Source organism: Typha angustifolia, chromosome 13 (assembly GCF_048772165.1).
Source record: "Typha angustifolia cultivar Huaian chromosome 13, ASM4877216v1, whole genome shotgun sequence".
Taxonomy (NCBI): domain Eukaryota; kingdom Viridiplantae; phylum Streptophyta; class Magnoliopsida; order Poales; family Typhaceae; genus Typha; species Typha angustifolia.
This window is the reverse complement of record NC_133251.1, coordinates 15,934,075-15,957,889: the sequence shown is the minus strand read 5'-3', so window position 1 is coordinate 15,957,889 and position 23,815 is coordinate 15,934,075. Positions and strand designations below refer to the sequence as shown.

Sequence of the window (23,815 nt, the reverse complement as noted above, 5' to 3'; positions counted from 1 at the left end):
TATTGATATGTTTAACCTATGAGATAATAACGGATGGTTATCCAGCTCATTATATACAATACCTACCTATTAGGAACCCCTACGTGGTGGGATAACAAAAGCCGATAACTGAGGTTTTACCGGTTATTTTGCGAATAACGACCGCCTATTCGCGGATAGAGACCATTGGATGTCGCGCGCCCGCGCCAGCACGCATATTTGGTCTCTTCGCCGGTACCGATGCTCTCCGACCGCCAATTTCTAGGGCTTAGGTTTTGGTCTTACTTCTTGCTTCCTAATATCTCAAGGATCTCCTGCCTCAAGAATCCGGTTTGCTTAGAGGTTTGCCTAAAATTCTAGCCCTGATCGATTTCTAATGGATTTCTAATGGTTGATGTAAAGATGTTGATTTTTTTAGACTATCAACCTTGTGAAACTAGTCTCTATGTACTTTTGTGGTGAAATTTGAAGCTCTATCTCCTAATTTAATGCTCATTTCTTTACACATCCTTTCTTTGATACCCAAGGATATGAAAAGTTACAGAAGACCAGAACTAGAAGTGATCTAACTTTAAACAAAAATGTAATTATTGACTTGCAATGCAAATGCATGCTTCACTTGCTTGCCTTAAATCTGGCATTACACTGGGTGATGCTATTGTTAAAACTCTTTATTATTAAGTGCTTTTGTCAACTTCAACAGAAGAACTCTAGGAATATAGGATGTCACACTCTCTGAATAGGATATTTGGTGAAAAAAGTTTCAATTTTCCCTGGAGTGAAGAGGATTGGTTATTTCTAGTATCTACAGATGCAGAGTTTTGGTACTGTTAGTGGCAGCAGATAGTGTTACTTACATTATTTCTTTTAACTTTTCTTGGTCTTGCTTTTTTTACTCTTTCCATGTTCGTTCTAAGCTGTGAACCATTAGATATAATCCTCTTGTTGCAGACTCGATCACCATTGTATAATTAGTCGGTGATAAATAATGTCCTCTCATTTTCAAATTTCAGTTCTCTACTTTGGATTCTGAAGATAATTTTGTGGGAGGCATTAACCAAGATGCTCTCCTTTTGTTGCAGAGCAACAATAGCAAAAGTTTTTGGGTGTCACTCCAGAATGCTTTCCATCATACTAGCCATTTTCTTCTGCAGATCAATAGGATCAGACAAAATCTTTCACAGGTGCAGTGTCTCTTAGCCTTGTCCTTTTAAAGTTCAATCTTAAGAAAGAAGGAATCTCCACCATAGTTTTCCTTTTTTTTTGTTTGCACCGGTGGTGCAACCTTTTAATGATGGTAAGTAAGAAAGAAAGAAACCCATTGTAGAAAGGAATGGGTAAAAGGGAGGGAATGAGAAGGAAAGGTTCGCCTCTCTTTCTTTCCTTCTCCTTTTGTTGAAGCTGACGTGATGTCCACATCTCCACAATTTTGTGCAAACAATAAAAACCTGCTTAAACTTGTATTAGTTTTTAATATTCTTACAGCAGTATTCTTTCTCGACACTTTATTCTTGAAAAGTACCAATCTTTCCTTCATCTGTGGCAAAAATTACTCAGTCTCATATCATAGAAGGTAAAGATCATTTCACTGCATAAGGTTCCTGCAGGTTAATCTTTTTTACTACCGGGTGAGGTGAGATTGTTTTCATGATTCAGACACAAAATCATAGAATGCACAGTGGTAAACATTATCATGGTACTTTTGGACATGATCTCTTATCTCGTAGAAAATGATGCCACAGAATGTTTAATGATCTTATGTCATGATTATATATTTTGTTCTCTTCAAACCCATTGTCATCAACTGTGATATCTTTTTTTTTTTTTTCCTTTCTCCTAATATGTTCTACTCTGTGATAACTTCATCTATGTGATCTGACAGAATTACTGTAGTAGAATAACAAAGAAAAGCATACAACGAAGACTGGAAGAGACATTGGAGTCTATCTACCCAATTTTACTACAGAGCCTGTCCCTCCACTCACCTGTGACTGCACAAATCAGAGAGCTTCTTTCTTTCTTCAATTATCTCATCGAAGAAATCGTCCAGCTGAGAGACAAGATTCTCAGTTCCACACCTCAACATCCCAAGCCATTCTCTCAATCTCTCCACTTTTTCTCCTACATTCTCTCCCATGTCCTCAGCCCTATCCAGCTCGTCCTTTAACTCATCAATTGCAGCCCTTGCATTCCGGAACTCATACATCATAATCCCTACTGGGCCATACCTAGCTTCCATCTCCACATTGACCCTCCGCTGCAGCCTTGCCATTGATATCATAAAGCTCGAGCCGAAGAACAGTGAGCCTTCAAAGTCTCTGTTGCAGCTCCATTCAGGGCAGCAGGAGACTGATCCCAGGATCAGGAGCATGAGGAGGAAGGAGCTGGTGATCCTCAGTGCATAAAGGATTCCTCTGAAGCCATTGAATCCGTTGAGTTTGGACTCCGGCAATCTGTTGTCAATATGAAGCGACAATGGGTTGATCCTCGTCTGAAGCAGTACTCTGTTTTCCTCTTCCAAGGCCATGGCCTCTCTTCTTGAGACTGAGATTGCCCGCATGATCTGAACAAAGGAAAGAAGAGATGTTTAGAACTTCCTTGGCTATTAAGGTTGGTTTGATGATACCCTATTCAGACCTGTTGAGTGAACTGTGGATCACAGTAGCAGTGCCATTCATCAAGGGTGGAGACTATGGCAGCTCCAGCGGAGCAGTAATTCTCCATGCTGGAGACACCGAGTTTGATCACATTGCAGGCGTCCCAAAGGCGTGAGCTTTCGTCCATGTACTCATCGAGCCACTTATCACCGACGGGCAGGTGGAGCATTTTGACCAGGTGGGCGAGCTGGGCATGGAGCGAACGCAGGAGGGTGACAACTTGCTGGAGGAATTGGATGGACATGAAGTTGGTCGATGCGAAGGAGCGGTCGAGATCGTCGAGGCCATGGGTGAGGAAGGAGTAGAAGCTGTTGGCAGAGGTGGAAGAAGGCTTCATGGGAGAAGAGTGTAGTGTAGTTTGACAGAAAATAACAGAGAGAGTGTAGGAGGAGGGAGAGGAAGAGGTGGTCATTTAAGGAGGTGGAATGGACCAAGTGCTCAGCTTCCTAAGTTGAAAAGGATGGTTTGAGAGCAATGATGTGTGTCTCCTTTGGAGGGAGAAGGATGATTTGGGAAATGCCATTTTTTCCATTGTTTAGTGTCAGAAACGAGAGCAAGTTATGGTATTTGGAAAAACAACCTCATAAGCACATTTCACTGCTCCTCTCTCTATAAGAAGTGGAAGATGGAAGGATGTTGATGTCTACCTCCTTCCTAGTGCTCCTGGTTTGGGGTAGTATGTTGCCTTTTTAATTCTTCTAGGTGTTGAATCTATGCATTGGGGTGGGGGGGTGAGGAGGGAGGTGCAATAAAAGTTGACTGAATTGATTGGAGTTTCTCATTTCTTTTGGCCTCTTTTTCCAAAATGGGGACCAGGAGGAGAAGTGGAAGATGGCCCATGCGTCTCAGTGCTCTCTCTTCTAACATTCTCAACTTTCTGAAATGGGCCTTCGTTCATGTGTTGTAAGGAGGGTTCCACACTGATGTCACTCGTTGCATTCATCCTTCTTATTGAGTAAACCTTTTTGTTCTCTGTAGTTGCAATATTCCTAGTTGTTTTCTTAATCTCTCTCTCTGTGTAATATCCTATCAGGTTATCGAACAGAGAACAAAGAAATTTCTGGTAGTCCTAATTGTTGGTGAAAGGATGAAGGACAAAGATTAGTAAATTATGCAGTTCAAGAGATTTGTGCCCAACTTCTCAATGGACATTCATCACAATTCCCCATTCTCGGGTTTCACTCCTCCCAAGCAACGGGACGGTAGATTTCCTTGTACCCCTACATATCTCTCTATGCACTAAAAAAAAAAGAAAAAAAGAAGAAAACTAGTCTTTTGAGACTCCTCTTTCCTCATTTTAAGTCATCTGAAAGTGGGTCTCGGTCTCTCATGGCTGTGGGGTTAGTCTTCCTTAAAACTTGGGAGGTGTTCGTGGGTTTTTGAAGAATGGGATGCCAGAGAGAATTTAAAGAGGATGTTGGTCTTATTAAGAGTTTATTGGTGGCCGAGGATTGAAGACTAAATTTAAGTCACCAACGCTGGGCGCCTCCTATATTATATTAGCACAATGAACATCGAAAGATCTTATACAGTGCCAGAAAGATAACATTAAAAGAGAGATTTATGTTGAGTGCTTCATATATATATATATATATAATTTTATTTATTCATTTAGGGCAAATAGCGCCCGTGGCCTAATGGATAAGGCGTCTGACTTCTAATCAGGCGATTGTGGGTTCGAGTCCCACCGGGCGTGTACTCTTATATTACTTACTAATTTTTTCCCTTTCTATTCTTCTGTTTCCTAAATTGCTTCAAGTTTCAAATATATATATCTTTTCTTAGTCTATTTTGCATGCAAGTCATGAGCTTCTAGTATTGGGCCGGGCCGGGAGTTTGACCTACGGGCTCATATCAATGGGCCCATTTTGGGCCCAGACTGAAGTAGAGACATAATCCACCTCTACTCTAGCCATTGACATCAAGGAGCAAATTGATGACCACTTCAACCCATTTAGAGATTTTTAAAAAGGTTGTTCTTTCTCGCCTTATTGGCTTCAATGCTCTCTGGAGTGGAGTAAAGATCTCTACACTCCACTGTCTGTAACCCATTTATTGTTCGCTGACGAGATCTACTCTCGTGTGGCAAAAGCAAATTCAGATGAGGCTTCCAACTCTCTCAGATCAAACTATTATTTAATTATTTCGACAAGTTGGCAATCCACTCTAGTAATTGCACCAAGTCTGATCGTTGCAATACAGTGATTGAAATTCTTCAAGTTGAGCAACTGACAACTGGGGACAAGCATTTAGGAAACCCATCTCTCCTATAGTCAAGAGCTGTTGTCGATCGTCTACTCCATCAAAGAGAGATTTCAACTACTCAAGCTCGCAGGTTGGATAGCTAACTGCCTCCTCCTCACCAGAAACTTAGTTCTACTCAAATATATATGTTCTTAGCTCCATACCGGTTGATAGGTGATGAAAAATAATTCCCCATGAATGACCTCTTAGAGCTCCCTTCTTTCTAATGGCAACTCCAATGTTAATGAGCTCATGCGAAATGGACACTGGAACTAGTATTCACGTAGTCATCGAGGAAATCTTTCCTAATGAAAGAAGTGGCAGACAACCTCATATGTGATCTGGGCCCTTCTTCTACGGGCCTCTTCTCGGCTAAGTCGGCCTTCAAGCTTCTGTTGGCCGGGGACTGGACAAGCTCTTCCTCCAAACTTATCCATCAGGGAGGCTCTCCCTCTCCCTTGTAAGGTTTAACAACGCACACGCAAGCTTATTTTCTTGGTCTATCATAATCTCTCTCGTAAGGAATGGTTAGATCCTCCCTTGGATCTTGATGGAATTGCAAGCTTCTAATCATCAGTCTACGGGCTTCTTTATAAAAATGGAAAAAGAAAAGAAAAGAAAAGAAATCATAAACTCGGTAAACATGTCAACTGTTTACCAACTTGAATTCGAACTATTAAATGTGTAAGTAGTACTCCTTCCCCTCTCTTCCTCTCTCTCTCTATCTCTTCAGAACGTTTGGCTTCTTCTAATGGATTCTTCTGCGTCAAATCCCATTTCCCAAAGCGGTCTCAGCACAGCTCCTGAAAACCTGAAACAATGGCAAAAGAAAGAGGAGGAAAGAGACGCAGCTACTTGACCCAAAGTACACCCTACGTTCCATCCCGTCCGTTCATCAAATCAAACGGACGGCCCAAAACTGCGGATCCGGGTGTAATCAGATTGGGCCCCGGTTGCACCCGTGAACGGAGGAGAACAGCACCGAATTACTCGGGGGAGCATTTATTTGCATTTGTCCTCAGTCCACGATTCACGAGGCTGACCAAAATTATATATATATATATATATATATATATACTTTTTGAAGTCGTACAGTGTATTTTAATGGGTATTGATTGTTTATTTTTATTATGAAACTGACATTGCGTTTCTTTATGGAAGGGATGACGAAGGACTTCCAGGCATCAACAGGATAAAGGTTTGTAGCAGTGATTAACTATTTACACTTTTACAGTACAGGGAGGTGCCACTAATTTATTATTTATAGTACAAAGAAAAATTAAATCCCGATAAGTTTATGATTAATTCTATGAGTTTAAAAGAATATATATTCTTATTCGATATCTTCTCTGTTTGTAGTACGAAGAAATGAACAGGAAGTGCAGATCTACACGCATATATTTTACCTGCACGAAATGGAATAAAGGGGAAGATGCTCCTAACCTTTCTATTCTTTTTCTTTTTCCTGAATTTAATTCTTCATCTTATTATCAATTTTTTTTATTAAAATAAAAACTGCTAAGCCATCTAAGTTTTAATTAGTCGTACTAAGATCGGAAGCTTAGCAAGAATAATAAAAAACCTACTGACAGACTTATCACAAACTTTATAGACATACACAAATATATATACTAAGAATTAAACTATCAAGTGAGGACAATAGCAACTTATAATAAATTAATTTTATTTTAATATATGTGTTAGACGATTTAATTAAGTCTCTTCAAAGATAAATCACAAGAATTGAATCTTTAACAGAAAGATATAATAAAATTAAATCATGATTATATCATTCTAATGTAAAATTTATCAAATGTGAATCTCAATGTAAACAGGCACGAGGGGGGGATCAAAACCGTGAATTAAAAACACAACTACTAAAAACTAAAGGTGGGCCATCTATCTTAATTATGGAAAAAAGAACACAATTTTGCCAGGTATATCACCAGATCATTTCCGTCAAGATCACCCATTTGGATGGTCTAAGATGCTTGCTTTTATCCAGCAACATGGCCCGCATATCCATGCATGGATCCCAAAGTATATCTTCACATGAACATCAACAGCATCATTGACATCTGACAACCACCCTCTCCCTTCTCTGTACCTCTTACATCACCAATCATCATGATCCTGAGTTAGGATACTTTACCACAGAAATGGCAGATAAAGAAATCAATCTCTGTATAAACACTAATCCATCCCTTCTATTTCTTTTTTTCTTTTTTACTTTTTGAAAGAAGCCCACCCACAAGGGTTAAACTAATAACCCAAGATTCTTCTCTCTCTCTCTCTCTCTCTCTCTCTCAGAACACAACCTATATGTTAGCCTTACTGTAAAATAAAAGATCTAAAAACAAAAGGGCAATCTTTCTCCCCTTCCCGTGACTCCACTTTTTCTCACTTGTATTTGCTTTGGAAAAATAAATTTCCCTTTTCCTCTGTCCTCCATAAAGCAACAACATCAAGAAGCGGCCTCATCTCACTACCACTAGCTACTTTCGCTCTCTTTCTCGTTCTCTCTCTCTTATAACATATCTTGATAGGTTAGGAGAGGGAAAAGTTTGAGAAGATGGGGAGCGGGGGGCATGGTGAGTCCTTTCTGAGGCAGCTAAGTGTCAATGGAGGTGGTAGGGAGATGTGGGACTACGCCTACTACTCCAAGTCCGCAGGGGGTTCAAAGAGGTGGGGGAAGAAGAAGAACTGCAGTGGAAATGGCGGTGGTTGTGGAGGGTGGAGCAAAATGGAGGAGAGTTATGGGATGGTGGCCAAGAAGAGGGTGATGGTTGTGATAGACCAGAGCAGTGGGGCAAAGCATGCCATGATGTGGGCCTTGACCCATGTAGCCAATAAGGGTGATCTCCTCACCCTTCTCCATGTCCTGCCTCACCTCCACCCAAGAGGAGGGGAAGATGCTCCTAACCTTGCAAACTCTCTTGGCTCTCTTTGTAAGGCCTGCAAGCCTGAGGTAATGCTTAGCTTCGTTTCTAGCCCTTTATACTTAGTTTGAATGTAGTTTGATGAACTTTGCTGCTCTATTTGGTTAAAGATCTGTTTGATGTTTAGGTGGAGGTAGAAGCACTTGTGATCCAAGGGCCCAAGCTCTCCACAGTCCTCACCCAAGTGAAGAAGTTAGAGGCCTCTGTGCTGGTACTGAGGCAGAGCAAGCCATCACCATTCTGTTGGTAAGTTCACTCAGATCTCCCATCCTGTTAGCATGCATTTGATAGATTAGATCTAAGAGAAGGTTGCAAATCGAAATGATACTCATCAGCATTTGTCTTGGGATTTGTATATTAGCTTATTTCGGAGCAGCAGTGAGGAATTTGTGGAGCAGTGCATCAACAGAGCTGAGTGTTTGACGCTGGCAGTGAGGAAGCAGAGCATGGGGATGGGTGGTTACTTGGTCAGCACTCGATGGCAAAAAAACTTTTGGCTCTTGGCTTAGTAGTCTCTCTGCAAGTAATCTCTAACAAAAAAATGTCTTCTCTCTCCCCCTCTCTCTCTCTCTCCTCTCTCTCTCTCTCGTGTAAAGCAAAGACTTGATCTGACCATTGTAAGAGTACTGTTGAACAATCATCAATCATCCACTGCTTGTGTACTTCGTATTGTCTCATTTTAATTTTTATCCTAGCTCATTATCCGCTATCTTGGTTACTCTTTTACTGCATTTCTAATCCTGAATTCAGATCGTTGTTTACAAACAATAACAGATGAAAGAGTTGTAGTCAGGGAAACATAACGATTACATCTTAAATTTTACAATTAGAACACCCTCTTTGTCAGTGAGGTTTGCTTCCAAAGCTTAAATATGATCAGAAGAATACCTCCACATACATCACTGCCTACAAAGAATATTGCTAGAATTCTGTTTATAGATCGTAATAAAATGCGTACAAGTTACTGATCACTCTGTGCAGGAGAAGCCATCAGCTCCAGTCTATAATGTAAGTAGAATAGCTCCTATCGAGTTACAAAGCAGTAGATAATGGTGTTACGAAAATGTTATCATCCACAAAGCCAATACAAGACCAAATAAGGGCAATTCAGATTATTCCTATATTGAAACTGAAATGCAGTTTCTATAACTGATGCAAACTTACTGCAATTGCATATACTTCTAAAGAACATTGATTCAACTCTTCTATAACTAGTCTCTGAGAAGGAAAACAAAAATTTGATACTGCAACACAGTTCTTCTGAGTGGAGGAGCAGATTGATAATTTAATTTGCACAATCTGATGTATATAATAAAGTTTTAAGTCAAATTGGGACAGGGAAGTACAAGGAAACTTCAAGTGCTATCAGCAAAAGGAAGCAGAGACCCAGGTGTATTGAACACCACCAGAGTTGGTTATATCTCTTCCTCTTCAAATGGATCTCTCTCAGGAAAGTCCCCAACCTATGAATGAAATGACTGTTAGCAATCAAATCCAAGCTAGTAGTCAAACATAGGACATAGAAAGAGACAACGTTGGCTATATCATCTCACAAAAATCGAGAGTACCGGAAAATAAACTATTATTTATGGACTTGTAATATACCACTCTTAAATAATTAATTGCAACACGAAGAAGAAATTTGGCATTAGCATGCAGTAATACCTTGACTTTGTCAGGCCTGACAACAGCACCATGTCCCGGAGGGCAATCAAAAAAACGCATGCCCTTCACCCTACGAAATACAACAGAATGTAATTTTAATATTAACAGTAAAAAGGTGAACTGTCCTTTCATGTAAAAATATTTTTTAATTAATTTTCATGTAAATATTTAAGCACATCTTATGAATACTTCCAGCAGCAGTATTCATATATTTTATTAAAATGCACCAAATGAAACAGACAATACAAGCCGAGCTGAGTTTTCCAGCTGGAAATACTAAAGCAAAGTTGGTAATGCATTTTAATCTCAAATAAAATAATGTGGGTTCAAATCCTAAATTTACATATAAAAAATTAATTTTAAATTGGTTGGATGATATTTAGTCCCGCATCATCAGAAAATGAAGAGTTGAAAATCATCTTTATACTCTACCCTCAAAAGATTATATTATTATATCTAAAAAATAAATATAGAATAAAAATTTTAAAAACCGAGCTAGCTAGATATTGTTATCGAGCTGAGCCTATATTAAATATTTTCTAGCCGAGCCGAATTGAGCTCATTTTGCTCAAGCTCGGCTCGTTTACACCCTTAAATACAAATGATATAACATCAATGAAATATATATATAGAAGCTGTTTTGAAATCATTCCTCTTTTCTCTCCGAGTGTGAACAGTATATTTAACTAGTGGCGGCATATATAAATCAACTATTGTAAAGTTAGTAAGTACCTTCCCTATAATTAATGAGGTCGTAGGGCCAATTTCAACCTAAACTAATTATGACTCAATGGTTCAGCTCGATTAATGGTTCAGTGATATCGTAACTTAAAAGAATAGTTTGGCACTACGACAATTTTAAATGATATCTCGATAATATTTAATTCGAAATAATAGCTCTGAATTATACATGACTTGAAGCATAGATTATGTGGCTATATATGTTAGGCTAAAATTTAGTAAAATCTAAGTATCTTTGTATCTAGATAGAATTGGCCCTTTGTACAACTTATATCTACTTTTCAGATTTTTGAATGATTAAACACAAAAAGAAACTAGTGGCAGCATGTCTACAACAACCCATATCTACCCTTCAGATTTTTTAATGATAAAAAATAAACTAGGGGCAGCATATGTCTACACGAAGCTATAGCATATAACATAATTATGTGTGATAGATAACAAAATTTCCAAATGCTAATATATTCACGTTAAGAACTTGTTCCTTAGTGTGAATGGGTATGGTGAATGTACAATGATTCAATCCAAAGAACAAAGTAGGTGCGTGTATAACACAGCACCTATCCAGATATTTGTGAAAAATTATCAGTTAAATATCACAGAATAATTATCTATAGCTTCAAATAGTTTGTAACCAACAAAACGTTAATGGTAGAACAGTGTCTCAGAATTCTGAGATTCCAAAATCAGATAAACATAAAATGAAATAGATAATGCTTCGATGAAGTAGAAAATATATGTATATATATCCACTTACATGCCATCGTGCTTTCCCAGGGGTTCATCATATTGTATACCAACCCAAAATCCAGGCCCTAAAGCCTCAGCTCTACCAACAAACTTCACACCTCCCCTCTTTGCACCAGGTTCCACTTCACATCTATCTCCCACCTATGTCATTTAAAAAGTTTAAAAGAAAAATAATTAAAGCAAACAAATTCAACCAAAAGCATAAAATTCTTACTTACACATATTCAAAGTTTCATTCACGTAAGATTTCACACATAAGACAGAGCTTAAGAGAAGATCATGTGGGAGCATAGAAATTTAAGCACAAAGTTCTGTTCTTGGCGTCATCTTTCAGACTCACAGATTGAAAACTGTGATCCAGAAAAAAAGCCCCTAACATCGCCCTTAGCCATTAAAGTACGAAAAGAAAAGCAAGTCTTTATAACCATTTTTTATGTACGATTCCAAATAAGATAGATGTTTCCAGTGACTCAATAATGCAACACATGTTTCTCTGCATAACCAGTCACTTTCAACAATAAAATAAAGCCAGATTACCCAACTTTAGCACTCTTGGTACTGAAACGTCAGAAGAATCCGAACTCAGAATCATATAGATAGAGACATCCAATCAGAGACTTTTTCAACACCATTTTCGAGTTAGATAATGTGGTGCACAGAACATTCTGAGGGATACAATATACAATTATGTTGGTTGGTACAAACCATAAATGTGATCTACACTCATATACCACAACTTTTGGCTAATCTAAAAACGTAACTTCTCCAAATACCTATTCGCAATTGCTTATGGTCAAGGTAACTTTTCCTAAGAACAAACTCAGCATGTGCACAGGAAACCATCACAGCCTAAAGCGGCTGGACAGCCATGAAGATGGATAGGTGGATTTGTGTTTATGTTTCAACCTATTGTTGTGCAGCCTGAGAAAAGGTATTTGCTAACCTTGATATTGGCACACATGTCTTCCATGTAGTCATCTGGCAGCTGCAGGACCAAAAAGCAACAAGTTGACAAGGTTATGCTCCATAAGAAATTTCATTAAATACATTTGAGAGAACAAGACAAAAGAACTTTTGCCAACTATAGACATGTGTAGAAGCATACAAAGGAAATGAAATGGGAAAGAAAGAGAGGAGTTAAGTGTCACCTCTCCAACCTCCCATCTTGATATGTACTATAGAAGATCAAGAGTGAAATAAGATGAGTTTTAATTGTTACAATGAAGCCAACTGAAGATGCACAGAGGATAACTCATACAAGTACTTTAGCAAAAGTTCATATGGGACAGTACTATTAGTATCATCTCTAGACCGGCAAGACTTACTTTTCTATCATTGCCCGTAGGATTTTGAGAGACCATTGTTTCCTTGAATTTGCGAAAATTTGCTGATAAAACAAAACGAAGCTGCACCATGTTAGTAATGACAAAAAATTTACAAAAGATTCAATATACAAAAGAAGTTTGCCTCGCCATATTAAGGTTTACAGAGAGAAAATTATCCAGAACCAGAACATCCACTAGGCACTTCAACTTGTTTTTTCATGGGGCTAATCTTATTGACATGTTCAGATCAGATGAACAGACCATTGAGACATTTTGCATTAATCTTCTGTTGGTCTTATAGTTGAGTTTGAAAAACTCATGTGAAATGATTCAGTTATAGCTTCCTACTAAACATATGCCAACACTACTTTTCTATGTTGCACTTCCTATGGTATGCTCAACAAATTATTAAGCAATCCCACCATGACAAGGGTACATTGCATTATTGTAAATTTGTTTTCACATGAAATAAAATAAAATTTTGTTTACATGTCGTAAAAATAATGTACTATTATTCATTGCCAGAAGACAGTGGGTCTTCAAGGATGGCATGTAAATGTGTGAGAAACTTGTATATGCATAATTATGTAGCAGACAACACAACACATATTTCCAAGCAAGCCAACAAAAATTACATGATCTGCATCTTTTGTCATAGATACAGTAAAGATAATTAAGGAACTTACTACCAAGTTTATTGTATGCTTCCTCAGAAATTGTGTACTTCTCAACAAGTGAAGTGTCTTCCAACCAGCCACCAGAGGTTACTGAGGAAGGGTCCAGATCTATAATATGTAGCCGATACCTTCAGATTATCAGGAAATCAAATTAAATGGAGAAACAGAGAAACACCACGTTGTGTAACGATAAAATGCATGAAAATGTACTACCCACTTTAATATTTAAAATAAAGTCTCAGGATCTTTTAAAATAATTTGGCACAATAAAGCAGCATTAGATTGACTGGTTGACATATAATCAAAAAGTTAATTTCGGGCTGGAATGAGACGGCAATTACTTGAAGCTACTTCTCATTTCTATATATTTTCACGAGACGACTAATCACAATAGATATGCCAGCTCTATGCTATTTTCCACTTCTGATTAAGGGTCCTAAATTACTTAATCCTGAATTAGCCAGCATGGTTTTTCAGCTTCAATTATTGACGCTTCCCCTAAATCTCCAAACTTTGTTGCTGCTATAGCCAAATTATAACTATCCACAAGATTCCAATCAGTCAATAAGCTATCATTCTCAAATTTCCCTATTGAACAAGTAGAATAACTCAATTCAATACGTTGCATCTCTATTCGACATCCCCAGAATGCCCTAAACCCAATTAAACCCACCCATCTAAGAAAACCAACAAAATTCCTTAGAGGATATTCGTCGAACATATGGTAAGCAAGACCGTAATCAAGAAACCAAGGCGACGCGAACCAACCCATCCAGAGGAGAGTAGAATCCAAGCGGCCTGATACTCTCATTTAAATCGCAGACCTTGGATCCGGCGTCATCGTAGAGCTCGAGGCGCATGGAGTCGACGGAGGTGCCGCACTTCTTCCAAAGCTTCTCCTTCACGGCCTCCACGCTCATCTATGGACGCCAACTTGGTGTTAAACAAAGAAGGAATAGAAAGAAGAGAGATGAGAGAGAGAGAAGGGTGGTAAGCTTACCTGGAGAGAGAAGCGGACCTCAGGGGAGAAGCTCTTGACATTGGAATGAGTGACGATAAGGAGGACGGAGTCATCGGAGGGCAGCTGGAGAAGTGACGCCATTGCCGGATTTCCAATAACGCACGAGATCGGGATCGGCGAGAGGAAGATGGCCAATATAGGTCGACACACGCCCGTGTACTAAATTCCTACATCCGAAGTAGAAGAGAATCGACTTTTCAAAAAGCCCCTCCAAATTATTTAAATTTGTAGGCGGACCAAGCCAACCTAACCTAAGCCGAATTTGCTCAGTATCACGGCCCGACGAATAAAAGGTTAATGGGATTTTTACATCATTGCCGCCGAAAATTTTCAAAATATCATAATTAACACTACATTCTTGTTTTTATTAATTTGAAATAGTAAGCTATATTTAGGGGGCTTCATTCTGTTCAGTTACCTGGCTAGAAGAATCGAACAAAATTAGAGCACAAAGATATGGGAGAAAGAGTCCGGACCCAAGAGCACAAGTGAGGAGGATTCTCCGGCACGATTTGCAGCTGAGTCAGCAACTCTATTAACATCCCCAAGTATATAAACAATTAAAAAAGCTTGAAGCTTGCTAAGTTGATTTAGGCATTCAACCACCATATTTCTTAGCCACCATAGGCATTTGCTACCTTGCGAAGAGTTTGAGCTGCCTCTAAAGAATATATTTTTAAAATTAATCAAGAGTCTCTACTTGCTATGCGAAACCCCCAAACAAATGGCTCAAAATTCTGCAAACAAAGTAGAGACATTAGGGTAAAGTTCCCACATCATACACTCCATAATCAACCCAACACCCTCGATAAGGGTCGGGCATATAACTGCTATCAATATTAAGATTTAGTCATCCTTCTTTTGGAGCTTTCCACTTAACATTCTTCATAGCGCTAGTGATGATTTTGTTAATGGTTATTTTAGCATAGTCCTTAGCCATCTAAATAGCTTTGCGGATTGCCACACTTGGATGATAGATCCCCCTGGGCCAAAAATCGCATTAAACTGTTTCTAGATTTGCCAATCGTAGCTGAAATATATACTTAGAACTTTTGGTTCATCTAAACCTCTGTATGCCACCTAGTCATAAGCCAGTCCTCTCTCACCTATAATTGAGGAACCCCTAATCACCACCCAAGCTCCATACAACATCCCAGGCTGAACCGACAACTAAAAAACAGGTGGCTGACTATTTCTTGATGTATACCACACAAACCATAGTTAGCTTTACATTCTTATTCTTCTTCTTCTTTTTTCTTTTTTTTTGAAATGGAGAGCTATATATATAATATAATATTTTTTTTATATTTAACACATTATGTTAGACTTATTATACCCAACCCAAGCTCAATATCTAATGGGCTAGTGGGTGATAACGGGCTAGAATATTCTAGCCCAGCTCGAACCTGGCCCAACCCACTCGATGATCACATCTAATCTTTACCCATCTTTTACTCAGCGCCACCTACTTAGCACCCTTCCTTACACTGACTATGGCGGGTTTGTTGACAACCCCTTCATATTCGTGAGCCCACAACACTAATGTCCTCGAGCTCGCTGGAGCCTCCCCGAAGGCAGTCACGTTACGTTGCTTCCACACATGCCACAATGTTGAAGCTATAATACCCTTCGTGTAACAACCCAATCCAAAAAAAAAAAAAAAAAAATTCATGGGCACGACGCGACCGGCCACACTGTGGCCGGCCTCGTGCCCATGCCAGCTGCTCATGCAGCTTGGTGGGGCGCCACGCGCCTGCAGCCGCTGCCGTAGCCAACTGGCTGCGGCCAGCTGGCCGCGGTGGGCCCCGGCGGGCCCCGGCGCCGCCACTACTCCTCCTCCACCGCCTTCCCTCTCTCTCTCTTTAAATCTCTCTCTATCTCTCTCTCTCTCTCTCGAGGCTCTCTCTCTATATCTCTCTCTCTCTCTCTCTCGCCGAGGCCGGTCGTCGCCGTCGCCACCTCCACGAGCGTCGGTGAGCTCCTCTCTCACTCTCTCTCTCTCTCTCTCTCTCTCTCTTGCCCGAGGGTGGGCTTGTCGGAGCCGAGCCACCGGCGAGAGGCCGGCCGCTGGCTGGCCAGCAGCGGCCGGTGCCCTCCCCGCCGGCCCGGGTCCGCAACCGCCTCCCTCACCTCCCCTCTTTCTTCTCTTTCTCTTCTGTTCTTCTTCTTCTTCTTCTTCTTCTTCTTCTTCCTCTTCTTCTTCTTCTTCTTTCTTTCTTTCTTTCTTTCTTTCTTTTTCTCCTTCTTCCTCAGCTCCTTCTCTTTCTTTCTGCACAGTGTTGGGCTCGGCCCAGCACTGTAGCAGACAGTGCTGGGCCGAGCCCAGCACTGATGGCAGATGTGTTTAATTTATTAATTAATTAGTTTATTTAGGTTATTTATTTAGGTATTTTTCTTCTTAATTAATGTAAATAGATTATTTAGACATGAACTATGTTAATAATATTATATATCCTTCAATATAATTTTATTAATGATAATTTTTATCATTAATGATTAATTAGGTATAAATATATGTAATACTTATATTTATTTATTTATTTACATATCTATTAGATTAATAGATAGATTTGTAAATTATAATTATTAGATTTATATTCTAATATTCTTATGATCTACATTTTTAGTAATTCTATTAATTTGTTATACATTATTAGTTTGTAACAAATAAGATAATGACTACATAATCCCCAATTAATCAAGATATAATTTAATTATAATTAGGCTTTATCTATATTTATATTTTATTTATAATAAAAATCTAGCCAATTATAAAATTAAGTAGAAATTCTAAAATCTAATAAATCATCATATTTTACTCGAACGGATTATAATGGGATAAACAACTAACTTTATGTTACTTAAATATTTTCAGATCCCGAACCCCTTATTTGAGACCCCGTGGACCTTGCTAGCGATGAGTGTCACTCGGTTACCTGACGGACGTGAGAGATGCGTGGTTTGTATCTTCTGATCAGACTGTGAGTAGTCTTATCCCCTAGATCCCTTTCTCAAATTAGGATATATTACATATTATGTACATGCATAATTTTGGCTTCCAGCATGATTATATGACTTTATATAGAGATGATTTCAGTCAAGCATATTTTATCATGCATTTGATTAGACTGATCTGGGATATGAGTACATTAGTGATATATAGAGATGATTAGAGATGATTATGCTGTTATGGTTTTATGTCGGGATGATTTCTACCATGAGTATGCATGTGGTAGATTAGCATGAGTATGCATGTGTTAGATACATGGTTGGAGTTTACATTACATCATTTTGCTCTTGATTCCTATTCCACCTAAATTCCGGTTATGCATTGACTTGTTATTGTACTGGATATATGCATATGATCTATCATTTAGAAGGAAAGCATGAAATGTGATTGATAGGATAGTTGATAGAAAGCGTGAGGATACCCGAGTGGGCGCGAGGGTTAGGACGCGCTTGGTGGATGATTGATCGCTCGACATGGTCGCGATCCTGTTGGCCTTACGTCCGAGGTCGTTAGTCTGTGTGCGCAGCAGACATTCGGACACATGCCGTTCGCCAGGGCATATGTGGCGAGTTATCCTCATGAGATTTCTATCAGCTAGAAGGGTGCCTGGTCTGGATGGATGTTGATACCCTAGCGGATGGCAGGGTATGGTTATATTTGAGATACTCCTTGCGGATGGCAGAGTATGCTCTGAGCCTTCGGGCATGATGTTGAGACCGGGTACCGGGTGTTGACTGTGCACAGTGGTCTAGTATGATGATGACATATAGAGATGACATTGATGATTGAGATGTTGAGAAATGCATATAATTTCATTATCATCTGATTACCTGATTATCGAGTGGTCAATATGCATCATATATGGTTGCATTTGATATCATAGCATAGTCATGATCGGCATGCATCATGTGTCATATTTGAGAGAGAGTTATGATGATAGATGACATGGAGAGTTGTTTACTCATGGTCGAGGATTATATACTTTTATCAGTTATGACATGTTATCTTCTTTTCATTTATATATTATTGAGGATACATTCATATACTCATTCATGACATGATACTCTTTCTGATTCATATTATCCAGTACATGATTTACTCTCTGTTTGGCTTCACTGATTCGAGGTAAGGTCTATTCACTGAGCCTTTTGCTCATGACTCTCTTTATTTCTTTTTTAACCCCTCAGATATGTGGTACGTGATAGCGACTTGAGAAGATATTTTAGAGTGATGATGAGGTGAGCTATAGATGCGAGATGGCGTAGATGATAGTTTATATAGAAATTGAGTTGTACCAGTATTTGATATTTGTACTCTTTTGTATTAGACGATGATTTATATAATACAGGTCGAATCATAGTGTACTCTTGTATCAGTTGTTTAGTTGTATCTTGATGGTTTGTTGTGGCCTGTGTGGGTCCTGCCAGATTATGTAGCGGTCTAGTGTGTATTATTGTGTATTTTGATATTCATATGTTAACAGGTTTATTTGGTTAAGAGTATGATTTATTTGGTGATGGATTATGTGATCATGGATATGTTAGCAGGTGTTTTTGATGATGTCATGATTGTATGTGCACAGGAGTGTATCTGTGCGTGACGGGCCCCGCCTGACCTGTCGCGTGCGTCGCGCGTGCCGTGTGGGCGCGTGGGCGTGCACGTGTCCGTGCCGGGCGGGGGCGTTACACTTCGTCTGCATTGCATGGCTCGATTCCCTATGCCATGCATAGGTAAGCCAATCTGAGGCCACAAATAGCCTAATCACATGTAAGCTTCCACATAGGCGATGCCATACCTCGAGACTGAACCTACATGTGAAAAAAGGTGGTCACATGTCTCGCCTAAAAGGCCACACAACGCATAACTCTTCTCCAAGCTAGTTTGCAAAGTTTGGATATAGCACTTCATTGTCAACCAATTCTAGGAAAGCTTCCAACAAAAAGTGCATACCCTTGGTGCCGCAGGTAAACATCACCACAACTGCCACCCTTTCCAACAGCTCTGATGCGGCGCCTACAAGGAAAGAAATAGATTGAGGAAGTGACAGGTTCTTCCTTTGAATGTGGCCACCAGATTTAAGGGTCAGCAACGGAGGCAGCACCACATGGAGTGAAAAAATATTATATGTTAAGTTTGACCCCTCTTCTCTCAAAAGAGTTACTCCGATGGCCATCTACGTTCATTGAGAGTTTGACCACCACCGGGTCTTCTTTAAAGAGATCCATGTGCATTACTCGAGGTTGTTTGCACCATGGGACTGTTGATAAACAAGTAGTAGCGGCCGCCTTGGTTGTCCAACCATTGTCGACAAGAACTTGGCATCCAGCCTTAGGTTCGTAGCTGCCCTAGTTAGAACTTGCCATACCCCAAGGATTGAGGCTGAATATCAAAATTACTGTAAAAATTATATAATTTTTTTAAAAATGTCATTATGATTAATGCTTAATAGAATATGTCTAACAAATTATTATTAAAGTGAATAAATACAGATAAATGACTAAATACCTCTACTTTTTTAAATTTGGAGTATAAAATATTTCTCAATAATTTTAATCTCGTATAAAATGCACATTTCATTGTACTATTGTATTGGGTATAATATTGAATGCTTTTTGAAATGTTTTTAATAATTTAAATATAATTAAAATAGTCTCTTTTTTTGGATTAAAATTATGTTTAATATTAAATTAGAACTAAATGACATTTTAAAAAGAACACAATGATTTATATGGTAATTATAATACTTTGAAGAATGTAGTAGTATTTATAATATTTAAAAGTTTTTAGTTGCAATTATGAAAAAATATCATGGCTAATTACACTCCAAACTATGTATGACCTAATATTTGTTAGATAAAATAAAAATAAAAATAAAAATCGGATCCTCTAAACTATTCAAACATACCAAAAGGGGTTAGGAGAAGGAGTTGGCTAATCTCGTACCCATTGTTGTCCGAATGCATTGCTAAATAAGTTAACACATTGATTGCACGCATCCGACAATTTTAATATTCAAATTTTACGACCTCTTACAATTAATGTATTGATGTATATCTAACAATTCTCCCAAATCGATATACATCGAAAGACGTGCTCGCTTATCCAAAGTAACTTTTTATGAGACTACCGTTTCCTTTTCTTAATATAAATAGTCATGCGTGAAGCGTTTTGCGTTATTATCCTTCTTCCGCACTTGATAAGAAAAGGGCAATTTTCCTTGAGGCGTCCTCTTTCTTCTCCGTTCTCTGGCTTCTTCGTCTAGCACTTCAACCTCTATTTTGTGCCTTCACGATTCATAACAGTGTCAATTTTGCTATTACCTTCGCCTCATAGTTAGAGATTCCCTTTTCCGACGACAAGGACAATAAGGAGAAGAGAGAGGTGGGAGAAGGAGGCCATCGTCGGATGGAGTTAAACGATTAAATACTATGCTTTCAGGCAGGTCACAAGAAAGTCATCTCAATTTATCATCAGCTAGGTATTTCCGCAAATAGGTATTTGATCCTTTTTTTTTGTGATGAATTATTCATTTTGAAGTATTTACCAGATCGGAAATTGCACACTCGAGATCCATTTTGTTTCCTTTATTATTTTCCATGTAACATTTTTTTTTAGCATCCAGATAGTTTAGTAGGTTTGATTGTTGCTTTTTTTTCCCCTCTACTTCATAAGTGATATATATTAGGTCAAGGTGTTAGTGTGATTAAACCAAAATAATTCAACACCCTTGACCATAAAGATTATCGACCCAAAGTTGCTTAGGTGCTGAATTATTCCTACTCATTATCCTTTTCCTTTGTCCTTCATAACCAACTAATTAAGTTAATCTTATCCCCTCGTTCTTAACGCAGCGCTGCAGAAAACTTTCCTGCAAATGAAACCGTAGACAACCAAATACACAAGACGAGTTTATCCGCAGTATCCATGCATGTATCCACGTATCAACTTTCCTTCGTCTGCCAACCCCTCCCCCCTTCATAACGCTCGCGAGTAACATCTCATTCGGCAGTATTAGACCCCAAAATGGTGGGCGATGGAAAGTGGTTTTGATAATCCAACAAATCTCTACTGTATCTTACTACATATATCTGCATATCATTAAAAGATACACCCATTACAACTACGCAGATACACTAATCAGCAAACCGGGAAACCTGAACCCGTACACTACCAAACTTACTTTCGTAACGCTCTCCTCTCCTACTGGCTATAAATAGAGGACAAGATGCACCCATCTTCTCACACCTTCAATACTGAGCGAGATAGAGAGGGAGAGTGCGAGCGAGATAGAGAGAGATGGCAATGAATGGGCGAGAGAACTACGGCGAGTGCCTCAGGAACCACGCAGCAGCCATCGGTGGTCAGGCGAAAGATGGCTGCGCGCAGTTCTTGGCCGGTGGAGGGGCCGACGGGCTCCTCTGCTCGGCATGCGGCTGCCACCGTAGCTTCCACCGCCCGACGACTGGGCCGCCCTTCCGCCTGCCGCCTACCGTGGCATTGCTTGCATTGCCAGCATTTCCGAACTATGTCTCTTTGGCTCGGAGGGCCGCGCAGCAGCAGCAGGCGCAGCAGCAGGCTCCGCCGCCTAACAGGTACGTTGCGGTCGATCAGATGGAGGTCGGGCGCGCGCCGAGGACTAGGGCGAGGTACACAGAGGAGCAGAAGGAGAGGATGAGGGCTTTCGCCGAGAGTGTCGGGTGGCAGATGCGGCGCGAGAACGAGGCGGCGCTGCAGAGGATGTGTAGGGAGATTGGCGTGCCGAGGAACATGTTTAAGGTTTGGATGCATAACAACAAGGCCAGGTTTGCCGCCGCTGCCTCCTTCAGTGCGTCTGCCAGCGCACCGCCTCCCGAGTAGATTCATCCACCACCACCACCATCACCACCGCCGCCACCACCACCGCCACCGTCACCACCTTCTGGAGTAGTAGCACTTCATACTACTAAGTACTAACTTATGTAGTGATGAAGTTATATATAATATATATTATGTTGCATTGTTGCCTGCCTTTTATTATGTGTTGGAAGATATCAATGTATCCCATATATCTGTATTGGTATTTTTCAGCAAGTTATGAATGTAAGGCTGCTTCTTCTTCTTAAAAGGTCTACTTGGAGTCCTCTCATGACTGGCTGGACTGCTAAGACAGTTGTTCTTTTTTATGAATTTCCGTTTTTTCTCGTATGACAACCTCGTTTTTGTTTTTATCGTAGAATATCTTCCCTTAACAAGTATGGGGGTGCAGTGGACCCGAGATTGATCGAGCCGAGTTTTGGTCAACATCATCCAATTCGAGCTAATTTTGAGCTTGAGTCGAGCTCGAATCTAAATAGATTAATCAATAAATAATTTTAAGCTAAAATTAATTCAAGCCTAAATGGAGCCTCATCAAGTTTGAAATAAAATGTTATTCAACTATAAAAATAAAGATATTATAAAAACATAAACTAATAGAACTTGATCGAGTCGATTTATGGTCAAGCTTAGCTCGAAAGTAGTTCTTAGTCTATTCTAGAGAACAAGCTTGAATTTGGTTCACTTTCGAGCCAAGCTTGATCAAGCTGAACTCGAGCTGGCTTGATTATTTTGACCGACCTACTTAAAAGCATATTTTGCAAATTAGCTCCATGTTTTCATGTATATTTGTAAGGAAAGTGCAGAAAAAAATAGAGACAATTAACAAGTATGGGAAAAATATGTTTGTAATCTAATAAAAACGGTGGTAACAAAACAATTCTGTTTATCATATATCGTCTTATCATAGGTAACTCTTTTACATACCAGAGGTTTAGCTCCTAATTAATGGCCATATGTCATCTTATCTTAGGGCATACAGTATTTTAATCTTTTTTTATTCATTCTGTTAGGATTAACTAATTAGAACTCTTTTTTTATCGTTGCAGTTTTGGAATTTAGCTTTTGGTTGAATTTCTGTTGGTGATCAGAAAGAATGATTCGGTAAATAAGTTAATTGTTTGTAAATTGTAATGTCTCTAAGAGAGTAGTAGAACTAAACCATGTCTACGCTGCTCATTTTATTCAGGAGAGATCAGTAAATTTCATTAGCATTTAAATGATTACAATAAGAGTCTTGATGCACAAATAAGAGAGATAGAGCGGCTATTTTTTGATTCCACACTCAGCTACATTAAACAGAACCTCAAATAGAACAATACATTAGGACCAAGGGCACCTAGGAAATATTAATAAAGAACAATATTAGCAGATTTGTAGACGTACGTAGGGAGTCTTGAGTCAATATGTAATTTTGTTGCTTGGAAATCAAATATCACTAAATTTAAAACAATAAAATAAAGGAGAAGAAAGAAAAATTAGACATGAATATGATACATCCACTACTAATGGCTCGCCGATGCCGAAGGAGTGGGGGAAGAAAGACATTCTCATCTCTTTAGAAACATGTTTCAAAGGAGAGAGAGAGAGAGAGAGAGTACAAAAAGTCTCCTCTCACTCCTTGTTGCATAGCCTACCCTAGCGAACTAAAGAAGACTCGCTGGTTGAGCTAAGGATCATAACAGGGAGAAGCTCTATCTCTCACAGCTTTGGCCTTCCATAATTATCTCCAAGTGATAAATGGGTAAAATGAGTGACGATAAGAGCCTAGACAACTAGACCCCATGCTTTGCCAAAGATTAGGGGGGTCCTCCCTCGTGATGGCACTGGAGAAGAATGGAGAGAAAGGGAGAGGGAAGAAAACTTATGCCTCAGCAAAAAGAGGGCGAGTGAAGTTGAGAGCCTAGACCTTGTGCTTCATTAGAGGCAAGAAGGGTTGTCCCTCGTGATGGC

General features: G+C 39.3%; 4 protein-coding genes, 1 long non-coding RNA gene and 1 other non-coding gene across 7 annotated transcripts; 4 read left to right on the top strand and 2 right to left on the bottom strand.

The window, feature by feature from the left end:
• The first annotated feature begins 108 nt into the window (after window positions 1–108).
• Window positions 109–1,981, top strand: LOC140774401 (uncharacterized). Of its 2 annotated transcripts, none has more exons than XR_012106589.1 (3): window positions 109–321; window positions 1,062–1,163; window positions 1,862–1,981. It is a non-coding gene; the product is annotated as an uncharacterized lncRNA (long non-coding RNA). The 2 variants fall into 2 exon arrangements; XR_012106590.1 differs by having other exon boundaries at window positions 993–1,163.
• LOC140774400 (uncharacterized) lies at window positions 1,560–3,637 on the bottom strand. The gene is made up of 2 exons (XM_073117389.1): window positions 2,617–3,637; window positions 1,560–2,542 (listed from the first exon to the last, which is right to left on the bottom strand). The coding sequence occupies exons 1-2, from the start codon at window positions 3,046–3,048 to the stop codon at window positions 1,961–1,963; spliced, it is 1,014 nt and encodes a 337-aa protein (XP_072973490.1). The 5' UTR covers window positions 3,049–3,637; the 3' UTR covers window positions 1,560–1,960.
• A 622-nt stretch (window positions 3,638–4,259) lies between these two features.
• On the top strand, window positions 4,260–4,332 carry TRNAR-UCU (transfer RNA arginine (anticodon UCU)). Its single transcript has one exon. It is a non-coding gene; the product is annotated as a tRNA-Arg (tRNA).
• Window positions 4,333–7,230: 2,898 nt separating this feature from the next.
• On the top strand, window positions 7,231–8,520 carry LOC140774264 (uncharacterized). The gene is made up of 3 exons (XM_073117187.1): window positions 7,231–7,848; window positions 7,947–8,065; window positions 8,181–8,520. The coding sequence occupies exons 1-3, from the start codon at window positions 7,453–7,455 to the stop codon at window positions 8,326–8,328; spliced, it is 663 nt and encodes a 220-aa protein (XP_072973288.1). The 5' UTR covers window positions 7,231–7,452; the 3' UTR covers window positions 8,329–8,520.
• A 212-nt stretch (window positions 8,521–8,732) lies between these two features.
• On the bottom strand, window positions 8,733–14,177 carry LOC140772944 (tubulin-folding cofactor B). Its single transcript, XM_073115208.1, has 8 exons — window positions 13,978–14,177; window positions 13,746–13,897; window positions 12,987–13,105; window positions 12,301–12,362; window positions 11,919–11,960; window positions 10,983–11,116; window positions 9,485–9,554; window positions 8,733–9,282 (listed from the first exon to the last, which is right to left on the bottom strand). Exons 1-8 carry the CDS (start codon window positions 14,077–14,079, stop codon window positions 9,235–9,237), a joined length of 729 nt encoding a protein of 242 aa, XP_072971309.1. The 5' UTR covers window positions 14,080–14,177; the 3' UTR covers window positions 8,733–9,234.
• A 7,133-nt stretch (window positions 14,178–21,310) lies between these two features.
• On the top strand, window positions 21,311–21,865 carry LOC140773282 (zinc-finger homeodomain protein 5-like). The gene has a single exon (XM_073115758.1). The coding sequence runs from the start codon at window positions 21,311–21,313 to the stop codon at window positions 21,863–21,865; it is 555 nt and encodes a 184-aa protein (XP_072971859.1).
• Window positions 21,866–23,815: the final 1,950 nt, after the last annotated feature.

What these genes read in the sequence shown, in the direction of transcription:
- LOC140774400 (XM_073117389.1), bottom strand. Translation starts at nt 3,048, where the DNA reads ATGACCACCTCTTCCTCTCCCTCCTCCTACACTCTCTCTGTTATTTTC. An exon ending in ATCCACAGTTCACTCAACAG is followed by an intron (nt 2,543 to 2,616) that starts GTCTGAATAGGG and finishes TCCTTTGTTCAG; the next exon opens with ATCATGCGGGCAATCTCAGT.
- LOC140774264 (XM_073117187.1), top strand. Translation starts at nt 7,453, where the DNA reads ATGGGGAGCGGGGGGCATGGTGAGTCCTTTCTGAGGCAGCTAAGTGTC. An exon ending in GTAAGGCCTGCAAGCCTGAG is followed by an intron (nt 7,849 to 7,946) that starts GTAATGCTTAGC and finishes TTTGATGTTTAG; the next exon opens with GTGGAGGTAGAAGCACTTGT. An exon ending in AAGCCATCACCATTCTGTTG is followed by an intron (nt 8,066 to 8,180) that starts GTAAGTTCACTC and finishes TTTGTATATTAG; the next exon opens with CTTATTTCGGAGCAGCAGTG.
- LOC140772944 (XM_073115208.1), bottom strand. Translation starts at nt 14,079, where the DNA reads ATGGCGTCACTTCTCCAGCTGCCCTCCGATGACTCCGTCCTCCTTATC. An exon ending in CTACGGGCAATGATAGAAAA is followed by an intron (nt 11,961 to 12,300) that starts GTAAGTCTTGCC and finishes TTGGTCCTGCAG; the next exon opens with CTGCCAGATGACTACATGGA. An exon ending in CTGGGAAAGCACGATGGCAT is followed by an intron (nt 9,555 to 10,982) that starts GTAAGTGGATAT and finishes TGTATTTCGTAG; the next exon opens with GGTGAAGGGCATGCGTTTTT.
- LOC140773282 (XM_073115758.1), top strand. Translation starts at nt 21,311, where the DNA reads ATGAATGGGCGAGAGAACTACGGCGAGTGCCTCAGGAACCACGCAGCA.